Below are 21,232 nucleotides of genomic sequence, written 5' to 3'. Positions count from 1 at the left end.
GAGAGAGAGAGAGAGAGATTTCATTAGAGGAGGTCAAATATGACCTATGGGACCAAAGATAGATGTGATGTTTTATGTGTGGGGCTGATAAGTAACTCTCGATGCTCAAGGATCGTGGTCATGAAAATTGAAATGAAGAGCCCACAGTGTGGTTGGAAGAGGGAAGTGTGTAGGTCTAAGTCACAGCTGGAAATGTGAGGGAAGCAAGTACAGATGTGAGCAAAAGCTGAGCTCTCTGGTGGTGTGTGGTAGCCAGACACACCGCACACAAAAAAAAAGGGGAGAGAAATGAAATGAAATATTATATTAACGTCCAAAATGACCTATGAGACCAGAGCGTTACAATGTGGTGGATCTGATACAAAGTCAGAGTAACAAAATGAAATGACAAAATGATAAAATAAAAATACTATGGAATCCTAAACAGATAGGTGTGAACTAGGCAGCTAGCTCGGATGGCTAAATCACAAGTCACAAGAGATCCAGCATCGGTCGCTGGCAGATCTCATCAATCTCCTCCATGGTCAGCAGTCTGACCGGGCGTCGTGCACGTCGGGCCAAAGTGATCCGAATCCTCTGATGTAGCCTCCGTCGATGCTGTGTAGTCCTCCGTGGTCGTGGTCGTGGCCGTCTGGATCTCCCCAGCTCAGTCGCTCGGTCGATCAGTGTGCCTTTGGAGTGAGGCGACAAGGTGTGCTGTGGTAGAGAGAGAGTAATCGATGTATGTATGTATGTATGAGAGAGAGAGAGAGAGAGTAATCGATGTATGTATGTATGTGCACATGAGTACACACACTCATGCCCATACAAGTGCACAAACACATGCACACAGACACGCACGCAAACACACATATATATATACACATAAGATATTAGTATGCAATTGGAAAAAGAACGTGCACGGTGCATGTACAAATCTAGAGCACGAGTCTGAACCGTATGAGGGAGTTCGTGAACCATTTGCATGTTTGTTTCCATGTGAGCTTGCATATATATGAACATGACAGTCTATTTGCGAATGTATGTTGTGCATAATTGTTATACATGCACATGCGGCATGCATGTGAGCGGGCATCTCAATTTGACCTCGAATTAAAAACATCAAGCATCATTTCTCCTTTTTGTGTTAACTTACACTGACTAGAAAAAACTCCCAAAAAATAAGCTTACTTTAGGCAGATAAGGATTTTCCTCATCATCAAAAGCATTGCGCAACACCCACTTCTCTATGCGACCTTCCTTGGGTTTGATCTGTAACCACAGGTATCATTGGTGAAAACTTCAAAGTTTACTTTTTTTAAAAACAAGGCAATCTGGAGTACTGTACCATCTTCGCCACAGGATCCATACCCAGTGCCACATTGATGAATTCCTTGTCTAGGAATGGGACTCGAGCTTCCACTCCCCATGCTGAAGTAGACTTGTTGGCTCTCAAGCAATCATACAAATGCAGATCTTTGACCTGCCACAAATATTAAATAAGCACGTTTAGGGTTAGGGTTAGGGTTTCGGGTATACATCAACACAGCAAGATAGATGGCACTGGAAACAGTAAAGCTAAGGAAGAACAAGACCAAACAAATGTAAGAAGCCCTTTAATTGGCAAATTTTAAAGGATCACAAAGGAAAAATTGAGAGAGCCATCAGAAGATAATTGATTTACTGTAACGTATTACAGTCCAAGCTGAATAGCAATACCCATATATTCTTGATTTGTTAAGGAAAAACCTTGCAAGTGTCTTTTATACTAAACCATCATTTTTCCCAGATTGATCAATTGATTTGGATGGTTCTACCAAAGCAGTTGAGTCATTCTGCAACCTTGCTTTAGAAAGGGATTAAATGAAAGAAGAAACCTCTAGTCAATAACTAACCTAGAAATGTTTACATGATGGACTTGAGCATGCCTAATGTTTATGTGAGAGGACGTAGGCCAGAAAGCGGTTAACCAACAAAGCTACTTGTAAAACCATTTTCACCACCCGGTGACATTTTTCCTGTGCGATCTTTGGAGTATTGCACTCTTGCAAACCTATCGAACTATACCGGCATATGTTGTTTCAAGATGAATAAAAGACCACTTCAAGTAGCGCAGTCACGCTGAAGTTATAGTGCTTGCTACTTCACGAAAAATGGATCTAGAAATGGACCGTAGTCCTAAGAAAGTAGACAAACAAGGGTCTCTTCACATGACGTCTTTTAAACAAAACAGATAACTATAACCAGAACTACTGAAACAACTAAAGACCTAAGCTTTCTTCATGAAGTTACAGTGTAAGCCAGAACCTGTATGAACAAATATCAAGATGATGACGATCCCGGAACGTAGTAGTAGTACCCCAATAGTAAGAAGATGATGCATACCTTCCTACAGGTTTCTTTATGCAATTCCTCCTTGTTCGGAGCTTTATGGAAGTAAAGATATCCACCAAACAACTCATCTGAACCTTCTCCAGAAAGCACCATCTTCACCCCAAGAGCCTTAATTTTCCTGGACATCAAAAACATAGGGGTACTAGCTCTGATAGTGGTGACATCATAAGTCTCTATGTGATAGATCACATCCGGTATCGCATCCAAACCTTCCTGTTGCGTAAATACAGACTTGGAAATTTCAGCACAGCTTGATAAATTTTAGCCATGGCATAACAAGGTATCAGTATGTATGTGCGTATGTATGTATAAATCCAGGATATGCCCAGAGTCACCTTTAAAGGAAAGTGCAAGGTATAGACTCATGGTAGTCATCCATAAGTCAATATAACCATCAGCTTCATCACGCATAGTATTTATCGAATATTACAACATTCCCACTAATGTCGTCAGTGGCCAATAGTAAGTGTAGAACTCGGTATTAATATATGCTCCCACACACAGACACACACAAGCGTGCATACATCAACACACAGATCTGCATACTGACATTCAGTCATAACTCTAAAGATGCAGGGCAGACTCGGTCATAGTCAAGCCTATCACTAAGAGAAGCATTAAATAGGAAAAATAAGCACAAGGATAAGGTAGTTGATAGGGCATGCGCACCACATAACATAGAAAGAATTAACATTGAACCTGGACAGTAAAGTGAAACTCTGTATGTAATGTTCCAAGATAATCTGCCACCTCTCTGGCAGCCTTCAGATCTGGTGACCCCTGCAAATTGCAGAGCAAAATGTTCATCTGCATCTAGTATGCTCTAAACAGTATGGCAATAATATAATTAGTCTTCACCTTCAAACCAACACAGAACGAGTGAAGCCTCGACCCCCATTGCTTGCCTGCTTTGGTGTCCGCAATATAACGACAGGCCACAGAAGCAACTAAAGATGAATCCAATCCTCCAGAAAGCAGCACTCCAAAAGGTACATCTGTCATAAGACGTTTCACAACAGCCTGTTCAAGTGCATTACATTGCATTTTATTAGTTGCTGACAAGATTATCGTATGACTCCTTGAATTCATAAAGGCCAGCATTTCTAAAAGGGGGCTAAAAAAAGATATTAGCAAAAATGGCACCTTTTAAGAAAGCCATTGAGCCGTTGAATGAAACCTGCCTAAATATGATTTTACCTGTGTGCTGTTTCAATCAGAATATTTGATCCAGAATAAAGAAAACAAGTGCCTCATTGCATTTGCTGAAATGGGTAAACTGACCTGATAAGACTCAACCCAAGTATCTGATCACTACTCTGGAAAAATGATAGCTAATTACATTTTTTTTCTCTGGCATGCCAAGACACCCCAAGTATCCGATCCCTACTCTACGGAAATGATAGCCCATCTATACAATCCCTTATTCTGGAAAATCAATAGCTGATTACTCTTCAAGCTGAGATAGAAATCCCTCTTGGCAATCAACAAGACTTGTGCACATCTTGTATAACTAATCTAGAGCATGATAAATGCACTGCTTGGTGAAAGACAACTTACAAAGTCTTGATCTCTTTGGGTCAATATGAGTTTCAATTATGCAAGGCATACAATGTTACGTCCCCAGTGTTACAAAGTGATCATGTGGCGTGCCCAACTGGAAAGAAATGGCCGAGTGGACAAGAAAAACCGAGCTTCTCAACTTATGAAGCATTGGCCGAGAGGCCTAAAAACCTAGAAGTAAAGAGCTTGATCACTGAGAGGGGATCCCATAAAATGCAATGGTCGATGATGTGGCAAGATCGTACGGATTGTACGAAAGTTCCGCGTTTTGCGCTAGCTGTGCCACATGGCAGGCTATACAGATTTCCATGATTTGTGCTGGCTGTTTTGGACAGCTTTTCACGCCAGCTTTTGAGAGCAAAAGCTTTTGGGTTCAAGTGCTTTTGGACCTAATGCTTTTGGGCTCTGCTTTTGCCCAGAGGGTCACTTCTCCGGAGAGCATCTGGATGCAGAGTCTCGGACGGAGTTGGACCCTCAGGGAGTTGTACTTTGTGAGCACGATAACAAAGCAATACCAGAAGGGGTGCCAATCTTTGGAGCCAGTGCATCTGGGCGCAAAAACTCCACCGTGTCGTGTTGACTCTCCTTCTCTTTCTCTTTCTCGTCAAGTCGAGTGATTTTGTAGTTCCTGTATGTGTGTTGCTATTGATTTCTCAATTGGAGTGTCCAAGCTTGTAACAGTGGTATCACAGCTTGGCGTACTTGATGATCAATGACCATCAAGTAAACCAATCGAGAAGCTCAAAGCGAACGAACACATCTTACAAAGAGATTCTCGTGCCAGAAAATCGTGCACGCAAAAAGGTGCTCAAGAGAGGTATCCCAAATGTCATTCCACTTCCTTGACAACAAGGTCTCCATCTTTATGCGTTATCCATATACCCAAAAGGTGTACATAATACTCATGCTGTGTTAGAGCATTGGTGAACTTAGAAGATTTCCTTCCTTTCGTAAGATTCTTAGAGCGAAAATGCTCGACCACATGATCCCTCAACTTGGTCCCGAAGCAAACCCCCTCATCAAGTAAACTGGGATCTCAAATTTGGAATTCCATGAGCACAAGCCATAGCCGGCTTTTGCTCCTTTTCTCATGAAGAGAGTGTTCATTCACTTGTGAAAAAAGTACTACCATATCTTCCCTAACTAGGTAGCGGCGTGGGCGTACAGAGTACTCAAGCTTAGTGAAAACTTCGAATGGTTCCTTTGTAATGTCCTCCCTGCCGTAGCACGTAATCTGTAGGAGAGTTGCCGAATAGCAAATCATTTATTGACCTTGCATGGTTGATCAAACCAAATCATCGTATAAAACAATGTTTCAACTCGACTCTAATCTCATAGACACTCGAGAGAGATCGGTCCGAGTTAGACACATGCATATCTCGTGAAAAAAAGAAACACACTCTATGATTTCCTCAAAGATGTAACTTTGATCAAAGACCTACCCTCTCACTTAAAGTTTGAGGGTCTTTTGTTTGAAATCTAGGAAGTTAGATTTGATTTCTTTACTCCAAAACTTTCTCCGGATTACAACGTATCCTTCGAGGAGAGAACAAAAATTTGTTGTCTCCGTGTTCAATGGTTCCCATCCCACACCATGTGGATTAGATTCTTCATACATTGGAGGTTTGGTCACATGCCTCACCTTAGACTCTTGTAAGAAATTGCCATTTGCAGAGGCAAGTTCAAACTGTCTGTCACAATTTGTTGACGTGTCAAGCCACTGAAGAACGCAGCCAACCTACAGATCCCGACCGAGGGGCCAAAACCCTAAGTGAAGAAGCAGAAGCCACAGAAGAAGTTTTACCAACTTGCAAAGTCTTGTCGGGTGGCCTATTTTTAAAGAAGAGTTCCCACCAACTTATGGGACCTCGTCCGATGGGACCCAATTGATATAAAGGCATTAAAATAAAGTTGGACACTTACACACACAAAAGACAGCATGGAAAATTGATGACGTGTCACCTGTTGTACGGACATCCGCAAAACGCGCTAACTGCTAACGAAGCAGAACTGTACGGATTTTCGCGTTTTCCTCTTTCCTGCTGACATGGCAGCCTGTACGGATTTCCATGATTTACGTTGGCTGATTTTCAGCGCCAGCTTTTGAACAAGATGCTTTTGAGTTTCAAGCTTTTCATGTAAACTGCTTTTCAAGGCCAAGGGCCTTTGAATAAGTGCAAAGGGCTCAATCTCTGGCACTTGTTGCTAACTGGACTATTTTCTTATTTTTAATGATTAATCTCTTTTTTAGGATATTTTATTGTGTGCACTAAGAACCGTTAAAAGATTGTAGCTACAGGAACTGCCATCAAGAACGGACAACTCTGATGTGTCATTTGATGGGTGACGGTAAACATCGCAAAGGAGTTTCCGTAAGTTCGGTGGAAAGGGCCGAGTTACGAGTGCCCCTAATGCGTCACATGATGGGTGACGGGTGCATCAGTAAGGGGGCATCCCATAGGCTAAGGAGGAAATCCGAACTGAGTAAGAAAATACGCGTAAGAACGCAAGCACAAGAATAAAGATGGGTTCAATGAAGCTTTTTACGAAAAGCAGGAACAATCGCGGGAAGGCAGACGCTTTCCCGCGAGGAATCTATGTTTTGCATTGCATTCGTGCATGTGGTTGCATCCAGGGACGCCTGGGAAGTGTTGTGAAATGCATTGGTTTTAAGTTATAAGGTTTTATTGAGTTTTTGGGCAGGTTCAGACCAATTTTAAAATATGCCGACCGCCCACTTAATAAGTGGGCAGCCACTTAGAAGATAAAGCAACAAAACCAGCCACCGAATTCTCTCTCCCTATTTCGGGTAGAACAGCGCACCAAAAAAAAAAAAAAAAAAAAAAAAACGGCCGCGATCTCTACACGAGCAGTTATTCGTGCCGTGGCCAGGGAGCTATAAAAGCACCACATGCCCTCACTCACAGGAGGTACCAACATCAGCAAGAGAAGACTCTGCCGCAAGAGATCGCGAGACTACGAAGCACGGAAGTCGCTTTTTCCCGCACAAGAGCGACAGGTATCTATTGTGGATTCGCCATGCGAATTGTTGTCGCGTGTTTGTGTGGTTTGTTTTGCAAGAATCTCCCGTCTTACGGGAAGGCCCTTTACGGGAAAGTACGGCTTCACGCCTAAGTCCCTTACGGGAAGGAACAGCCTTGTGCCCAAGCCCTTTACGAGAAAGCACGACCTTCGGGTCTAAGATTACAGAACGGAGGGGTTTTCTTCGGTTCTTGTGCTTGTAAAAAGATTCTCCCTAATAAAGAATTCTCTTTAAGGGGGGGGGGGACCAGCCCATCTTCTGGTCCCCAATACTGTGTCGATCTTCTCACTCTCTCTCTCTCTCTATCTATTTCTCTCTATATCCTTTGGCTTCAATAATAAGAGAGAAATTCTATTTATCTGAGTATATTTTATATTGTTATGCGCTCCTGTTTGTGACAGCACTCTACGGTGAGAAGGTACAAAGCGCGAGTACCGAGTTCAAGCAATATAAAGAAATACCGAAAGGGGCACCAAGGTTTGGGGCCAGTTCTCTCTGGGGTGGAATTTCGTCGCTCCGTGTCGCATGTACTCTCTCTTTCAGTTCAGTTGTTATTAAAGTGCTAAAAGTCTGTTCAATCTGTTCTCTTCCGTTGGCACATGGTGACCGTCTTGTGGCACTGTCGAATGAAAGTGGTAGCTTTCGGGACATCTCCCCTTCCGTCACAGGTATTGAATGTTTTCAAGTCTAGAGACACTCTTTATATCCTTCCTGAAATGAGGAGATCTTCTTAGCTATGGTTCTAAACTGAATGTTCATGGATATTCTGACAAAGGAGTGAGGTGAAACAGTGGATGATAGAGAAAGTTCTTTCAGATTTCTCTGAATTTCAACGGTGAATTTGGCTCACTTCTAGGTCTGAAGGATCTCGAGCATTCCGCTCCTCAAATTCTCTAGGTTCTTAAGCATCATGCTTTTGTCACCTTCTCAGAAAATCCCAAGACTTATCGACTTCCTGCAGAGAGAAAAAAATTTCTCAACTCTGCGAGCTTTTCTTTCAGGTCTTAGGGCTCTGCCTACATACTTCTTTTTGCGCTTGTTATGGCTTCTTCCCGTATCTTCCCAGAGTCGTCTTCCTTTATAAAGAAAGAGAGGAGACCATGCTCTGATACCATTGTCACAAACAGGAAAATATACTCGGATAACTAGAATTTATCACTTAATATTGAAGCCAGAGGATATGGAGAGAGATAGAGAGAGAGAGAGAAAGAGAGAGAGAGAAGATCGACATAGTACTAGGAACCAAAAGATGGGTTGGTCCCCCCGCGTAATAGTATCTTTATTACTGAGGAAAAGTCTATACAACCACTTCAACCGAACGTATTCCCACGTTCATTTTAGAATAAGACTCGATGGTTCCTGGAAGCCTCAGCTTTCTATTCCTAGGGCAGCACCCTATTCCAAGGAACTCCGTTCCTTATTCTGAATCCTAGAGAACCAAGGTTCTCGCCTCAGAATCTCACCTTTTAGACTCAAGGCATAGCATCCCTCCATCCATTTTCCAACTAGATTCCTAGAGTCCCCTTCCGTAGAAATCCTAGCAGAGACTGCTTTCTTGGACACGAAGTCCTTCCTTGGAAGTCAACTTCCAAATTCCAACTCGAGAGTCTAGCTGTGAATCTACTTCCCAAACTCGGTTACAAAACCCTTGGGCTGACGCGGCTCTAGTTTCTCAAAGCGCTTTTCTCCTACGAAGGCCCGTGCCATCCTCTGCTCCTACTTCGTCGCAAAGAGGAAGTACACCTGCAAACAAATACTAAGAGATCATGACATGAAAAATGTTACCTTCCAAATCTCGATGCTCGAAACGCAACTCGGTTCTCGAAAAGTCCTTGGAAGAGTCCTCGTCGCAAAGAATCCTCTCTTCCAATCCTACACACACAAGAGGTGTGCTCTCGCGTTCCTTCTCGTAAGTCAGCCTCATCTATGATATTTATGGGCTGAAAACAGAAAAAAACAGCAACTTGTCGCGATGGAACACTCTCCGTAAGCACTTCTTTACGATGGAACTCACCTACATGGTCTTGGTGTCATCCGGTACACTCGGAGCAGCCATGGGCATCACCGATGGTATCGACTTCATGGCGGAAATCTGCAGCAGCCATCTCCTCCTTGCTAGCGCTAGCTTTTTCTGGTGATCTGAGAGTGTGAGAGAGTCTGCTTTTATTGCTCCAGATAGCCGGGCAAGAATTGAGCCTCGGGTCGCTCTTCCACCGCAGGAATAGCAGGCAGGGTGCCTCAATTAGAGAGAGAGAGAGAGAGAGAGAGAGAGAGAGAGAGAGAGAGAGAGAGAGAGCGCTTTTGCTCTGCCTAAATAGAGAGAGAGAGAGAGAAAGGGGTGCTGCTGTTTTTCCTACTTTTTTTATATTGTGGGCGGCCGGCCTCCCTGTAAAAATGGTCTGAACCTGTTTAAACTCAATAGAACCTTATTAGCTGAAAACAATGTTTACACAGCACTTCCCAGGTGTCCCTGGATGCAACCACATGCACAAATGCAATGCAGACAGACTTCCTCGCGGGAAAGCATTTGCTTTTAAATGCTTTCCCGAAAAGCAACCTGCTTTCTTAGAAAGCAACTATTTCAGACCCATCTTCATTCAAGTGCTTGCACATCCTTGTGCACAATTCTAACACAATTCGGAATTTCCTCTTGACTACGGATATTCCCTTTCCAATGCACCCGTCACCCACCTTGTGACGCATCAAGAATACCCATCACCTAGTCCTTTCTCACCGAACTTAAGGTACAATCTCCTTTGCGATGCTTCATGTTGCCCATCCTATGACACAGCAGAGATGTCAGTTCCCGAATGGTCGAATACTTCTTCCCAATGCTCCCTATCGCTGATGTGACGCATCAGAAGTATCCGTTCTTGGTGACCTTACAGATATTCCCGTTCACAATGCTCCGTCATTACTTTGAATGACGCACTAGAAATATATGTGCTCGGATGTCTCCAATGAGACAAACCCTCTCACGTATAAATCCAATAATTCATTTTAGGATTATTTTTCCTTCAAATAAAGCCAATTTAGCAACAATCTTGGCTTAAAAGTTAAAACTCCGTCGAGCCGTGCCAACTCTCTTCTTCTCTCAATTATTTGCAGATTTTATTCGTGTGTTGCTCACTAGGAGTATCCAAGCATGTAGCAGTGGTCATGATGCCATCTGGGTCATTGACCGACTCACACCAATGTAAAGAGCCATGAGTGTTAGTCCCTTGCCTGATCCATCCTGCACACATGGCATGACACAAGCCAAACTCACACCTAGACACACGTAGTGAACGGACATCAGGCTCACCTCCCAGCCATAGAGCCAATACGGGCTCACCCCTGAGCTTGGGTCCTGGTCCTGGGAGCCTGCAGTCAAGCGGGCTAGCCTCTGCCACAAGGGCCGGTGTCCCATACCACCGAGCCCACACCAATACGGGTGTGCGGGCAGAGCTGCCAAGGGCCTATAGTCCAAGTGTGGTGATCACACAAGATTAATAGGACTTCATAACCAAAGGGCCATGTTCACACTGGCCGAACATAACTGCAGGCCCATCCTAATGTATGGGGATGTCACAATGAGTTAGCTCAATCAGCTCTTTGAAGTTTGTGCAACATTTAGCTCTTTGTGGAGCACTTATATAAGTTCTATGGTTTGCTTGAGGAGATTGTTAGTGACCGTGATCCTAAGTTCACTTGCAATTTCTGGCAAACAATTTTCCAAAAATTGGAGACCCACTTAGCTATGTCGTCCTTGGATCATCCAAGAACCCATGGACAGACCGAACGCACTAATCAAACCATGGAGGAGATGCTACGAGCATGTCTCCTATCGTCAATCTCATTGGAAACGTTATGTTCCACGGAATGACTTTGCTTATAACAATATTAAGCACTTGCCTACAAGCTATAGCCTGTTCATGCTTATGTATGGTTATGACACCAATCGCTCTTGGAATCAAGGGGGTTAAGATGGCCGATTTCTTGCACAACATGTAGAAAATGCTTGTGATCGCTAAAGAAGCATAAAGACCGCCCAAAATTGAGCCACCATTTATGCTACCCAACATTAACAGCCTCGTAATCTCCAGGAGGGGATGTGGGTGTACCTTAAGGTACCGAAGAATTGTGAAACGATCTGTACTTGTCAATGCTCTTGCAATTGTGGACCATTCTAGTTTTATTAAGAATTAGATATCTCCTACAAATTGGATCTTCCTCTGTTCTACGTCAGTTGCTTGACAGAGCGGTTTTTAAGACAAGATGAGCAAGTGGTTCCTCTGGAGAAAGTTCTGAGTTTGTAGGATACCTCTCTTTATATTCCGTCTGAACCTGAATCGGTTCTCGATCAAAGGGTCAAGTGGTCTTGAAAGACTCCTTACCCCGCATATTTGCACAAGTGGAAGCATCGACATGAATCAAGCTTTTTTGTTTTGTTTTCGGAGTCGGGCGGGGCAAGCCCGGCCGCTCCCCTTATCCACCATAAAAGTGAACAAGAAGAACGACCGGGACTATGCCCCGAGAAACCGAAGGCAGACGCTTTTGTCACTAGTTTCCTCTGGACTCGGAAGGCCAGAATTATCTACACTCTTAGGGCGATGACTTTTCCCGTGAGAGACCCATTTCGGTGGGCGTGACAGCGACCAAGTACCTCTGTTCAAAGGCCCAGGTACTGCGGGACTTGCTTCGGTCTTCAATTTGGAGTTGCCTCCTCCAGGTAACTTATCGCTCACCTCACTGAACTGCCTTTGAAACCCGACGGTTTTCCCCTAGGAAATGCCATACCCAATTGGAAGGGCGTCGACTCACAGGTGGCGTCCGCTGAGGCTGGTAATGTCTCCCATTATGCATTTCCCAACCCCTTTTAGGTGAAGTTGACCCCCCCGGGGGGGGGGGGGACGGCACTTAGGTGCTCTCGTAGCTCATCTGGCTTCGCTTGGGGAGAATTACGTCATTTCCCCCGGAAGGGATCGGATTCAAAATAACGGTATAGGAAGGGGAGCATTATCTCCCCATCCGCCTATGCAGAGCACCTAAATAACGGGGTACAACTTCACCGAGGAACTTCGCCACATGCATGTGCCCTGCAGTTCCGTCCCTCGAGTGCGGATCACGGCGTACCCAGAAGGGCAGCCGCTTCCCGCGAGCATCCCCACCAAGGAGGATAACGGTCCTTTCTTCAAGGTCCAACGAAGGGTCGAGATCGTTGAAGGCGGAGTTGAATTGGTCTAGCCATCTCCCCCTAGAATCATCTGTCGCCGGACACCTCACCAGCAAATGCGAAAGCGAACGACCCTCTAACTGGGAGCACAACGGGCAAATGCTGTGTCCGCGCATATAACTATCAGCCAGTTTGAGCCCACCTACTCTCGCGAGAGCCAGCATTCTCTCCTCCTTCCTAGTAACTACTGTGCTCCTATTGAGCTGCAGCAAGTATCCACGTGTTTGTTCATAGCCGGCCTCCTTATAGGGCTCCAACGCCAGGCACGAATGCCTCTCGTCCCACTTGTCCCATGCGTGGTAGCGTACTGAGCTGAAGTCAGCCGCTGGGATATATTTATTCATCCAATTCTCGGTTCTTGTCGTCCAAGTCCACTTCTTGAACGGTTGGTTCTTAGGCTTCTTGTTTTACCAAGGAGCCTATCCAAGTAGATGAAACCGAGCGGTACTTGTCAAAGGCACGTGCTCGTTGTCCCCCACAAAAGGCAGGTACGGGAGGTATGTTGAACTCATGATGGAGAGTTGCCGTCCCTACAGAGGTTGACCTTGCTCCCTTTCCGAGTAACATTCGCATCCCGGTGGCGACGAGGCACTGCAGAGAGTGAAGGACACACTGGTCGTGGGCCCCCATAATTTCCGCACCATAACAAATCACTGGATACACGCACGCCTTAAAAACAGGCAATCGAGACCAGATAGGGATGGCTCGTTCGCCAGTAGGTGTTGACATGCGAAGAGACTTTTCCTCCCCTTGACCGCTCGCTCTTTAACGATACGTTCAATGGAAAAGGTCGAGTCAACGTCGATGCCAAGGTATCTGTACGTCTCACCTACTTCAACCATCTCACCACCCAAATTAAAGATCCTCATAGAGAGATCTTGCAGGTCTCCGTGGAACACCGTGACCATGCATTTGTCAATTCCAAAGGTCATGCCCCAGGTCTTTGCCCATTCACTTACCTTGTCAAGGCTCGTTTGTAGGCTTTCAGGAGAGTCGGCAAGTAGAACCAAGTCGTCGGCAAAAAGGAGTCCTTTTATTCTCTTGAGGAGGTTAGGTACTTCCAGGCCCCATGTTTCCCCATCTACGTCTAAAATATCATTGATGTATATGTTGAATAGACAGGGCGATCCCGGGCATCCTTGGCGGACTCCCCACTGCACCGGAATCGAATCCGACAGTTGATCCATATGTCGAACTTTAACAGAGGTGGACCTGTAGAGCGCTTGGAAGAATCTAAGTGCTCGACCTTGCAGGCCAGCCGCAGCGAGCTTTAGGAACAACGCCTCGTGCACTACTGTGTCGTATGCCTTCTTGAAATCAATGTAGGCCGCATAAGTTGGTTTCCCATCCTTGTGACGGAGTTTCACGATCTCTTTCAGACAAGCGACTTGCCCTATGCATTCCTCATTAGTACGGAAGCCTGCCTGGCCGGGATTGAAGAAATTCCTCTTTTCAAGCAGCTTAGTGATCCGCCTAATCACGACCATAGTGAGGACTTTTATGGCAACGGAGATTAACGCGATCCCGCGGTAGTTATCAGTGTTGGTCAAATCGCCCTTCTTGGGGATTGACACAATCACTGCATCGCTAGCGCCGGCCGGGATGTCTCCGGTATCATAAATGCCCTCAATCATGTGCAAGTAAGCCTTGCCCATCTCCGATCGTGGTTTACGCGGATCCGACCTAAGCCCCTTATCTTTCACAAGCAGCTTAAAGAATTCGGGTGGTAACCCATCACCTCCAGCTGCCTTGTGTCTCTTCAACCGCCAACAGGCCTCCCGCACTTCGTACCAGTTCAACGGGTCACATACTTCAGGCATACCAGGCCAAATGCGCACGTGTTTGTCATACCAAGCAAGAGGATCCTTGCTGGTCCCGCTACTTGGGAATTAGTACGCTCGTTGACGACTCGTTCCTTGGTTTTATCACTGACGATATTGCTAAGGACAACAATTACAAATAAGTGGGGAGATGTTATCATGTTACGTCCCCATACATCACGGTGGGCATTTGCAATATGTCCAGCAAGTGTGAACCGACCCTGCGTGTGAACGCACCCTTAGTTGAAGGGAGGTTAAGGACGGTTGAGAAGTCCTATGAATAGGACTGAGAACTCATTTGTGAGACATCTTTGATTCTTTTGTGATCACCACACTTGGACTCTGGGCCATTGGCAGCTCTACCCACACGCTTGGTGTGGCTTGGTGGTATGGGACACCAGCGCTATAGGCTCCCAGGCTCGGGGGTGAGCCCATATTGGCTCTATAGTTGGGAGGTGAGTCTGATGTCTACTCTCTATGCTTGTGTTTGTGTGAGTATGGCTTGTGTCATGTCATGTGTGTAGGATGGATATGGCGAGGGACAAACAGACAATGTACGAGATTCAGTAAAACACCGCGCACATGTTCAGCCCGATAATATATACAAAACAAAGCATCTTATGTGTCACTCAATATTGAAGACAATGTTGCACAAATAAAAACAAATGCAAAATTGACAATAAAGCCAGAATGTAGACTGGTGGGCTGCATACCTTTTCAAATGCCTTTCTCAGCAAAAGAGGATCATATGGAGCAGATGGTATAGCTTCTGAAAACCACTGAGGTTCATAATACCTGCGCAATCCACCTGTCATCAACAACAGCAGTTAAAGCTCCAGCCAATTGCTTGTGTACTCCTTGCTTATCTGCTGGATCCCTTGTACATGCATACACCTAGATGAATCAAGAATAAGCCTAGATTCACCTTTAAAGAAAATTGCAAGGTATAGATTCATGGCAGTCACCCACAAGACAATATAACCATCAGCTCCATCATGAATAGTATTGACTAAATACGACATCCCCACTACCGTCGTTAGTGCCCAATAGTGGGTGTAGAACTAGGTACCAATATATGCTCCCGCACACACACATGAGCATACATCAATACAAATATTTGCGTACTGAGTTTCTGTCATAACTCTAGAGATGCAGGGCAGACTCAAGTCATTGTCAGCATTTGATAAATCAGCGCTGAACCTCAAGAATGACTGCTTAATTATTTATATCAAGCATGTGCAGGTTAATTGTGTAACTGCCCAGAACTTCAAAATAGGTTGAAAAACAAACAAATTAACAATGGTCAAGATAAGCAACCCACGCCAACATAACAGCCTACACAGCTAAAAGATGCAAATCTAACAGCAAAAATGAGAAACAAAACAACACATACACTGAGCTGTAGCTTCCAGATTTGAATCTAATAGGAATAAAATGCAGATTTTTCAATGGAGTTTTATAACAGCGGATATTCAGCCTTTCCAATAGAAAGCATCTTCCATGGACAACATTGCCACCAATCTTTGAGGGAAAGTCTCTCCGCCCGTCTCATGCTGGAGAAGTAGCACATTCCTAATTTTGATTATGAAACGTAAAATCTTGAGTTCAATTTTGCAGTGCATCCTTCTTCATCATCTTCTCTTTCCATTGAGAGTTTTATACCTTCACGAGGGCAGAGAGGTCTATATCTTATTAACCATAAAAAGGGTTCAAACATTTGCAACAAAATACAAAATCAAGAGACACGACCATAACTATGAAAGAGAAGTTCGAACAGGTATAAGACTAGTGTATAAGACTAGTTACACTTTCTTACTTTTGAAGTTTGAAAACAATAACTGCTCACAATGAATTGAGCAAAAGAGATCAAATAAGAGAAGCTTCCATGATCACATTCACCCCTTCTTAGCCCATTTTGTGGGGTCATCACACAAAGGACACCTAACTCTTACTAAGTGTCTCATCGACCGAGTAAAGACAAGGCCATCTGAAGCATACCAGTTTTACTTGAATAAATATGGCCAGGTGGAAAAGATTGAAATTGTTCGCAGTCATCTTTCAAAGCCTTCATCTCCGATGAAAACCACACAGAACCTGTATTACCAAAACAAACATCAAAACAACTCCTCATGACTTATCACATGGCAAAAAGATTACAGCAATCACAAACATACTCAAAGCAACTCATGCACGACTTATCACATGGGAAAAAGATTACAGCAATCACAAGCATACTCAAAGAAGTCATACCATCAGTTCCCCAACCAATATACAAAGGCGTGATACCAATTGGGTCACGGGCAGCAATAAAACTATTATCGCGTGTATCAAGCAAAACAAAAGAGTACATCCCATCCAGCATGGACACCATCTCCTCTCCCACCTCCTTGTACTGTGCACCAGAGTAAAAGCTCGTCAATATTATGTTAAAAAAACGAACCGATTAAACTCACAGTCAACTGCAATAGACAATAAACAACATCCCAATTCCAATATGCACCACCAAAAGGTATCAAAGAGTTAGGCTTTTATGGTTCTTTTTTAAAAAAAACTTTCCCAATACCTTTTCATTTAGGTGTTTTTTTGCACTCACGTAGCTTTAGTAAGCTAAGCTTAATAGCTTATAAGTAGTATATTATTGACCACTTTTTCTTAGAAGAGTCTCCATGTGTTTGTTGACTTCATACACTTGATTGTAAAGAGAGTGTTGATCCTCATAATTTCTGTTGCATGACTTTGCTCGACATGCAATGCCTTCGATTTTGAATTGGATTTTGATGCTCAAAAACATATAAATTTCAAGCTTCCGAGTCAAAATATCCAAGGGGTTAATAATTGTGACAAAGTGATGACATGGGAACACAGACCCAACCTTGACTCGGAAGAGAAAGAGAGTGAGAGAAAGAATCAAATGCTTACGTGGCTACCCGTGTGATTTGCGGCACGATTTACAAATAAAGACGTGGCAGATTGGACGTGTTTCTTTTTGGCCGATTCTTGAAAGCATTGACTTGCACACTTTTTGGACGTCAGTTTTTATCAGTTGCTTCTGAGAGCGCCAGCTTATAACAACTTGTTGCTTTTAGGGCCTAAATATGAGGCTTGAGGGTCTACTCTTGGGGATCAGTGCATGGGGGCACGTATGCAGAGGATGCCTCCCCGGCAATTGTACTCTGTGGTTTATGAGTATAAAAATAAGTATCGAAAGGAGCACCTGACTTAGGGGCCACTTTTCCTCCACCACTCTATGTCTCTTGTTTATTGTGTAGTGTTCTCTCTAAAAAGTTTTAAAATTTGTTGTTTCAGTTCAGTCCAATTATTGTTGCAATGATTTTACCGTCTTGCCAGTGGCTTGACAGTTACAGTGGTATCAAAGCTCAAACAATTGTTCTTCTCAAAGCAATCCAACCAAAATTGCAGAAATAGACTGTGGAAGAAGTGCTTTATTGTCCTCGAGAATGAGGAGAAGAAAAGGAGAAACAATCTAAGAAAAAAAGAGATAATTGCACAAGAAGTTTTTTTGCTTTTTGGAGCTTATTACAGAATCACTTCACAGAAATTGCTTTCTATTTATAAAGCTTTTTGTTAAAGGAGAGGGACCTAGTCTGACACCGTCGGAATGGGTGTCCATTGTCCGGACAGACAATGTGTGAACCCAGCCAATGTGGCCGGTCACCTTTATAAACGAAGGCCAAGGTCTCATTTGGTGTAAATGTGATTTGTGAATGTGATCCTACTGCATCAAGAGTTCTATGAAGACTGTATACTGACCTTAGTGCATCAAAACTTTCAAAAGGATGAGATGGCTAGTTGGTAATCTTCGCGCATTAACAATTTCGGATGAGATGAGATCTAGTTTCATTGTTTGCATGAGTGTTCAATGGAAACTATGTAAATGTTGATTTTGAAATCAAGTGTGGGCTAGGCTTTGTGCAGATGTATGTTTTGTGAATGTACAATCTTGTGAGGATGGTCATGGACATGCTACATCTGTTAGAGATTAGTACGATCTGGAAGTCATAATGAACACAATTCATGTATGACGTTTCGATGGACATAATGATGTGAATGTGATTGTTGAGTGGCTAATGTTCTTTGTGCCGGTGCATAGTTTGAGTGGTCAAATGCATATATGCATAGAGTCAGAGTCTACTAAGCTAGTTTACTGTTTAATATTTATGCAGGCGTAATTGAGGGCAAATACTCCTCTTAATGGGGGGTATTTCACAAAGTGCTGAAGTGGCAAACCAACCAAATGGACTACACTCCAACACACAGAAAGAGGGGGAGCGAGAATCAAATGCTAACATGGCTGCCCGCGTGATTTGCAACAAGATTTACAGGTGCAGACACGGTAGATTAGACCGGTTGTTTTTTGGCCACTTATTTGAAAGCATTTGGCTTCTTGGGCACCAGCTTTGAGCAAGTGTTGCTTTTGAGGCCTAAGTGCCTTAATATACGAGCCTTCACGGTCAACTCGATGGGATCAGTGCATGGGTGCACGAATGAAGGGCAACTCTCCAGCATATGATTATGAATAATAAAAAGTTGCCGAAAGGGATGCCTTACCTAGGTGCCAATGCTTCTAGATGTGAAACTGTGCCACTATGTCTGTGGTGTTCTCTCTGTAAAGAGTAAGTATTTGCTTGTTTCAATTGAGTTCAATGATTGTTGCAATAATCTTACCACCTTGCCTGTGGCTTGTAGGTTAAAACTAAAAACCGATTGTAGCCTCGATATTTAGTAGATCATGGTGGAAAAACCTCTCAAATATTACTGAAGCAAGGGCAGTAGTATCAACCCACAGCATTCATGTGCCATTGCTGGCCGGTTGGCTACACATGAGGTTTAGCATGTCATCATACATGCTATGATGTGGGAAAACATGTGCTAAAAACACAGTGCCTTGCCCTCTATGATGTCATTTCATGCGCTAATGGTCAACATACGGGAAGTCATACTTATTGAAAAGGATTGTCAGGCCAGAGGTCTCCACACAAACCGCTCTCTTCACAAGTGGCATGTGAAATACTTAAGGAAATCAATGGTGAAGGAGAAGATAAGCCACTTGGCATGCTGTTTAGCATTTGAGATGAGAATTCGGCTTGAGGAGAATGGGGGCAATTATAGACCCTATGTGCTTATATGGCCTTACGCCTACTTTGGCTTGTCCATTACAATTGCTTGGTAGAAAGGCAAGCATGTCAAGCAATTTCTACAAAATCTCAGAAAATTCCACAAAAAGCTAGAATACCCACATTAGAAAAAGCGATGCAAGCAATTTTCACATCACAATAGTATGTCACATAAGGGACAAATACACTTACCAAATGGGCAAGAACTTCGCAATCACTTTGTGTGCGAAAGTTGTGTGTTTGCTTGAGCTCAGCCTTCAAAGCTTCATGATTGTAAATCTCTCCATTTACCTGTATGCATGTGTACCAATCAGAGCAATGCTGGACACAAGGAGGCATGCATGCAAAACATACAGTAAGCACATAATGCATAATACCGAAGCTCCTTTGCAAGGTCATGAGCACGATTTACAACCATCCATGAAGGACAATGTGAGAGACCAGAACGAACGTGCAGTTAAACAAAACCATGTACCCAATAAATGAGCTACCGAGGACAAAAGAGTCACCTTAACACACGACAAATAATGATGGTCAAGTCAGTAGTAAGATCATGCAGATACAAACAAGGAACGTTCAGGTAAACAAACCATGTGCTAAATAAAAGAGCTACCTATCTGCAAAGTTGCGTAATCGTGCAACCAATGGCATCAAGAATTATGGTTAAATCCGTATGTAAAGCATGCATCCAGTTTAGCAGTATAAACAAGGTGAGAAACATCAAACCGTGACAACTATTTTTCTCTCATCATCGAAAAGAGGCTGATCCCCAGATGCAGGATCAACGATGGCAAGCCGTTCGTGGGCCAGGAAATGGGAGCCATGATGGAAGAGTCCACTCCAGTCAGGACCTCTGTGTCTAAGCCTGCAAATGTGAGAGAAAGAATCAGACGAACCCATTGCAAGCGAAAGAAAATTCTCAAAAAAGACAGCACTGAGCTTTCACAGAGAAAAATGAATAGATTTGTGAAAGAAGAGAGATACCTGCGAGAGAGTTCAAGAACACGGGAGCGCTTAGTAAGAGAGCAATCCTGGCAGAAGAGCACAGCAAGGATGCCACACATATTGGCGTTCTCCAATTAGGGAAAGAGAGCAAGCAGAAACACGGCTTGCCCCCAGGGAGAAACTGGGCTTGACCAGCTCTCTGTGAGCGTTGCCCTCCTCGTTGCGCCTCACTTCATAGGAGAATGATAAAATACTGATGCCATCATGCCGGTTACTGCCGCATAGCCTTGGCAGGCAGAGAGATCTATCCAAAGCGGTCAGCAAGCGCTGTGCTATGCCCGTAGGACCAGGACAGCCCGAGGAAGGAAGACTGCTCTTGTTAGAGAGGTATCCACAGACGTGAACCGGCAGAGGACGTGCTTGCAGTATTGGTTCCCTCAACCAGTGGGAAAGGCAGTGTCGAACAAGCAGGAGATTGTTGGCGAGCAAGAGGCGGCGCTAGAAAGGCAGCGGCACTGCAAGTACCTCTACGCCCGTACGTCGTAGGGCAGAATAGGCGACCAAACAGGGGTGACGCCCAAGTTCCAACTAGTATTGCTTGATGCGCGTTCACAGATTGACATCGAGCATCTAGCTCAGAGGTCAAATTACAAAGGGCATTGACGAATTTTTAAAAAAGAATTGCATATATCGTGACCAATTACCTCTGTAGCTTGCAGATGTCTGTAAAATGGTCCAATTTCACTGAATTTACATATTTCTAAAAATGAACTTTATTCTTCAAATCAAACGCAGTTAATTTTCTCTTTCTTCTTATAAAACTTGAGAGAGAGGGAGAGAGAGTTACGTGTTGTCGCAGTCGGAGGGAACAAGGAGTTGTGGTTGTCGATCACACAACCTAGTGCAGAACATATTTGACGAAGAAAACATTAGAATAAAGAGTTATCCTCGTAGTGCAAAATTGTTATGCAAAAGAGAACGATGAATTGCCAAACAAGGAAGTATATAGATTCACATCAACCACTTATGAATAAAGTAAGCATGTGCAATCTAGTACATTCAATATTGTAAATACATAACTTGAATTTCCAAACTTTGAGATAAGAAGTGTGTATCTATTTGACATATAGATTCAATGGTC

At 43.8% G+C, this 21,232-nt stretch overlaps 1 protein-coding gene across 2 annotated transcripts in view; it reads right to left on the bottom strand.

Annotated features, from left to right (window-relative positions):
* Positions 1–20,732, bottom strand: part of LOC147462798 (asparagine synthetase [glutamine-hydrolyzing] 2-like) — a 43,530-nt gene extending 22,798 nt beyond the window's left edge. For both annotated transcript variants that reach the window (XM_086485594.1, XM_086485588.1), the window contains exons 1-11: positions 20,131–20,732; positions 19,873–20,011; positions 19,339–19,437; positions 16,262–16,403; positions 16,010–16,105; positions 14,725–14,819; positions 3,232–3,393; positions 3,073–3,153; positions 2,365–2,586; positions 1,328–1,462; positions 1,171–1,251 (exon numbers count right to left, since the gene is read on the bottom strand). In XM_086485594.1, coding sequence (XP_086341720.1) covers positions 1,171–1,251; positions 1,328–1,462; positions 2,365–2,586; positions 3,073–3,153; positions 3,232–3,393; positions 14,725–14,819; positions 16,010–16,105; positions 16,262–16,403; positions 19,339–19,437; positions 19,873–20,011; positions 20,131–20,210 — 1,332 coding nt within the window. In that variant the 5' untranslated portion in view covers positions 20,211–20,732. The remainder of the gene's footprint in view (positions 1–1,170; positions 1,252–1,327; positions 1,463–2,364; positions 2,587–3,072; positions 3,154–3,231; positions 3,394–14,724; positions 14,820–16,009; positions 16,106–16,261; positions 16,404–19,338; positions 19,438–19,872; positions 20,012–20,130) is intronic.
* Positions 20,733–21,232: the final 500 nt, after the last annotated feature.

Source organism: Adiantum capillus-veneris, chromosome 2 (genome assembly GCF_014529385.1).
Source record: "Adiantum capillus-veneris isolate H3 chromosome 2, ASM1452938v2, whole genome shotgun sequence".
Classification (NCBI taxonomy): domain Eukaryota; kingdom Viridiplantae; phylum Streptophyta; class Polypodiopsida; order Polypodiales; family Pteridaceae; genus Adiantum; species Adiantum capillus-veneris.
Note: the sequence above shows the minus strand (reverse complement) of the source record. Positions and strands in the feature narration are given on the sequence as shown.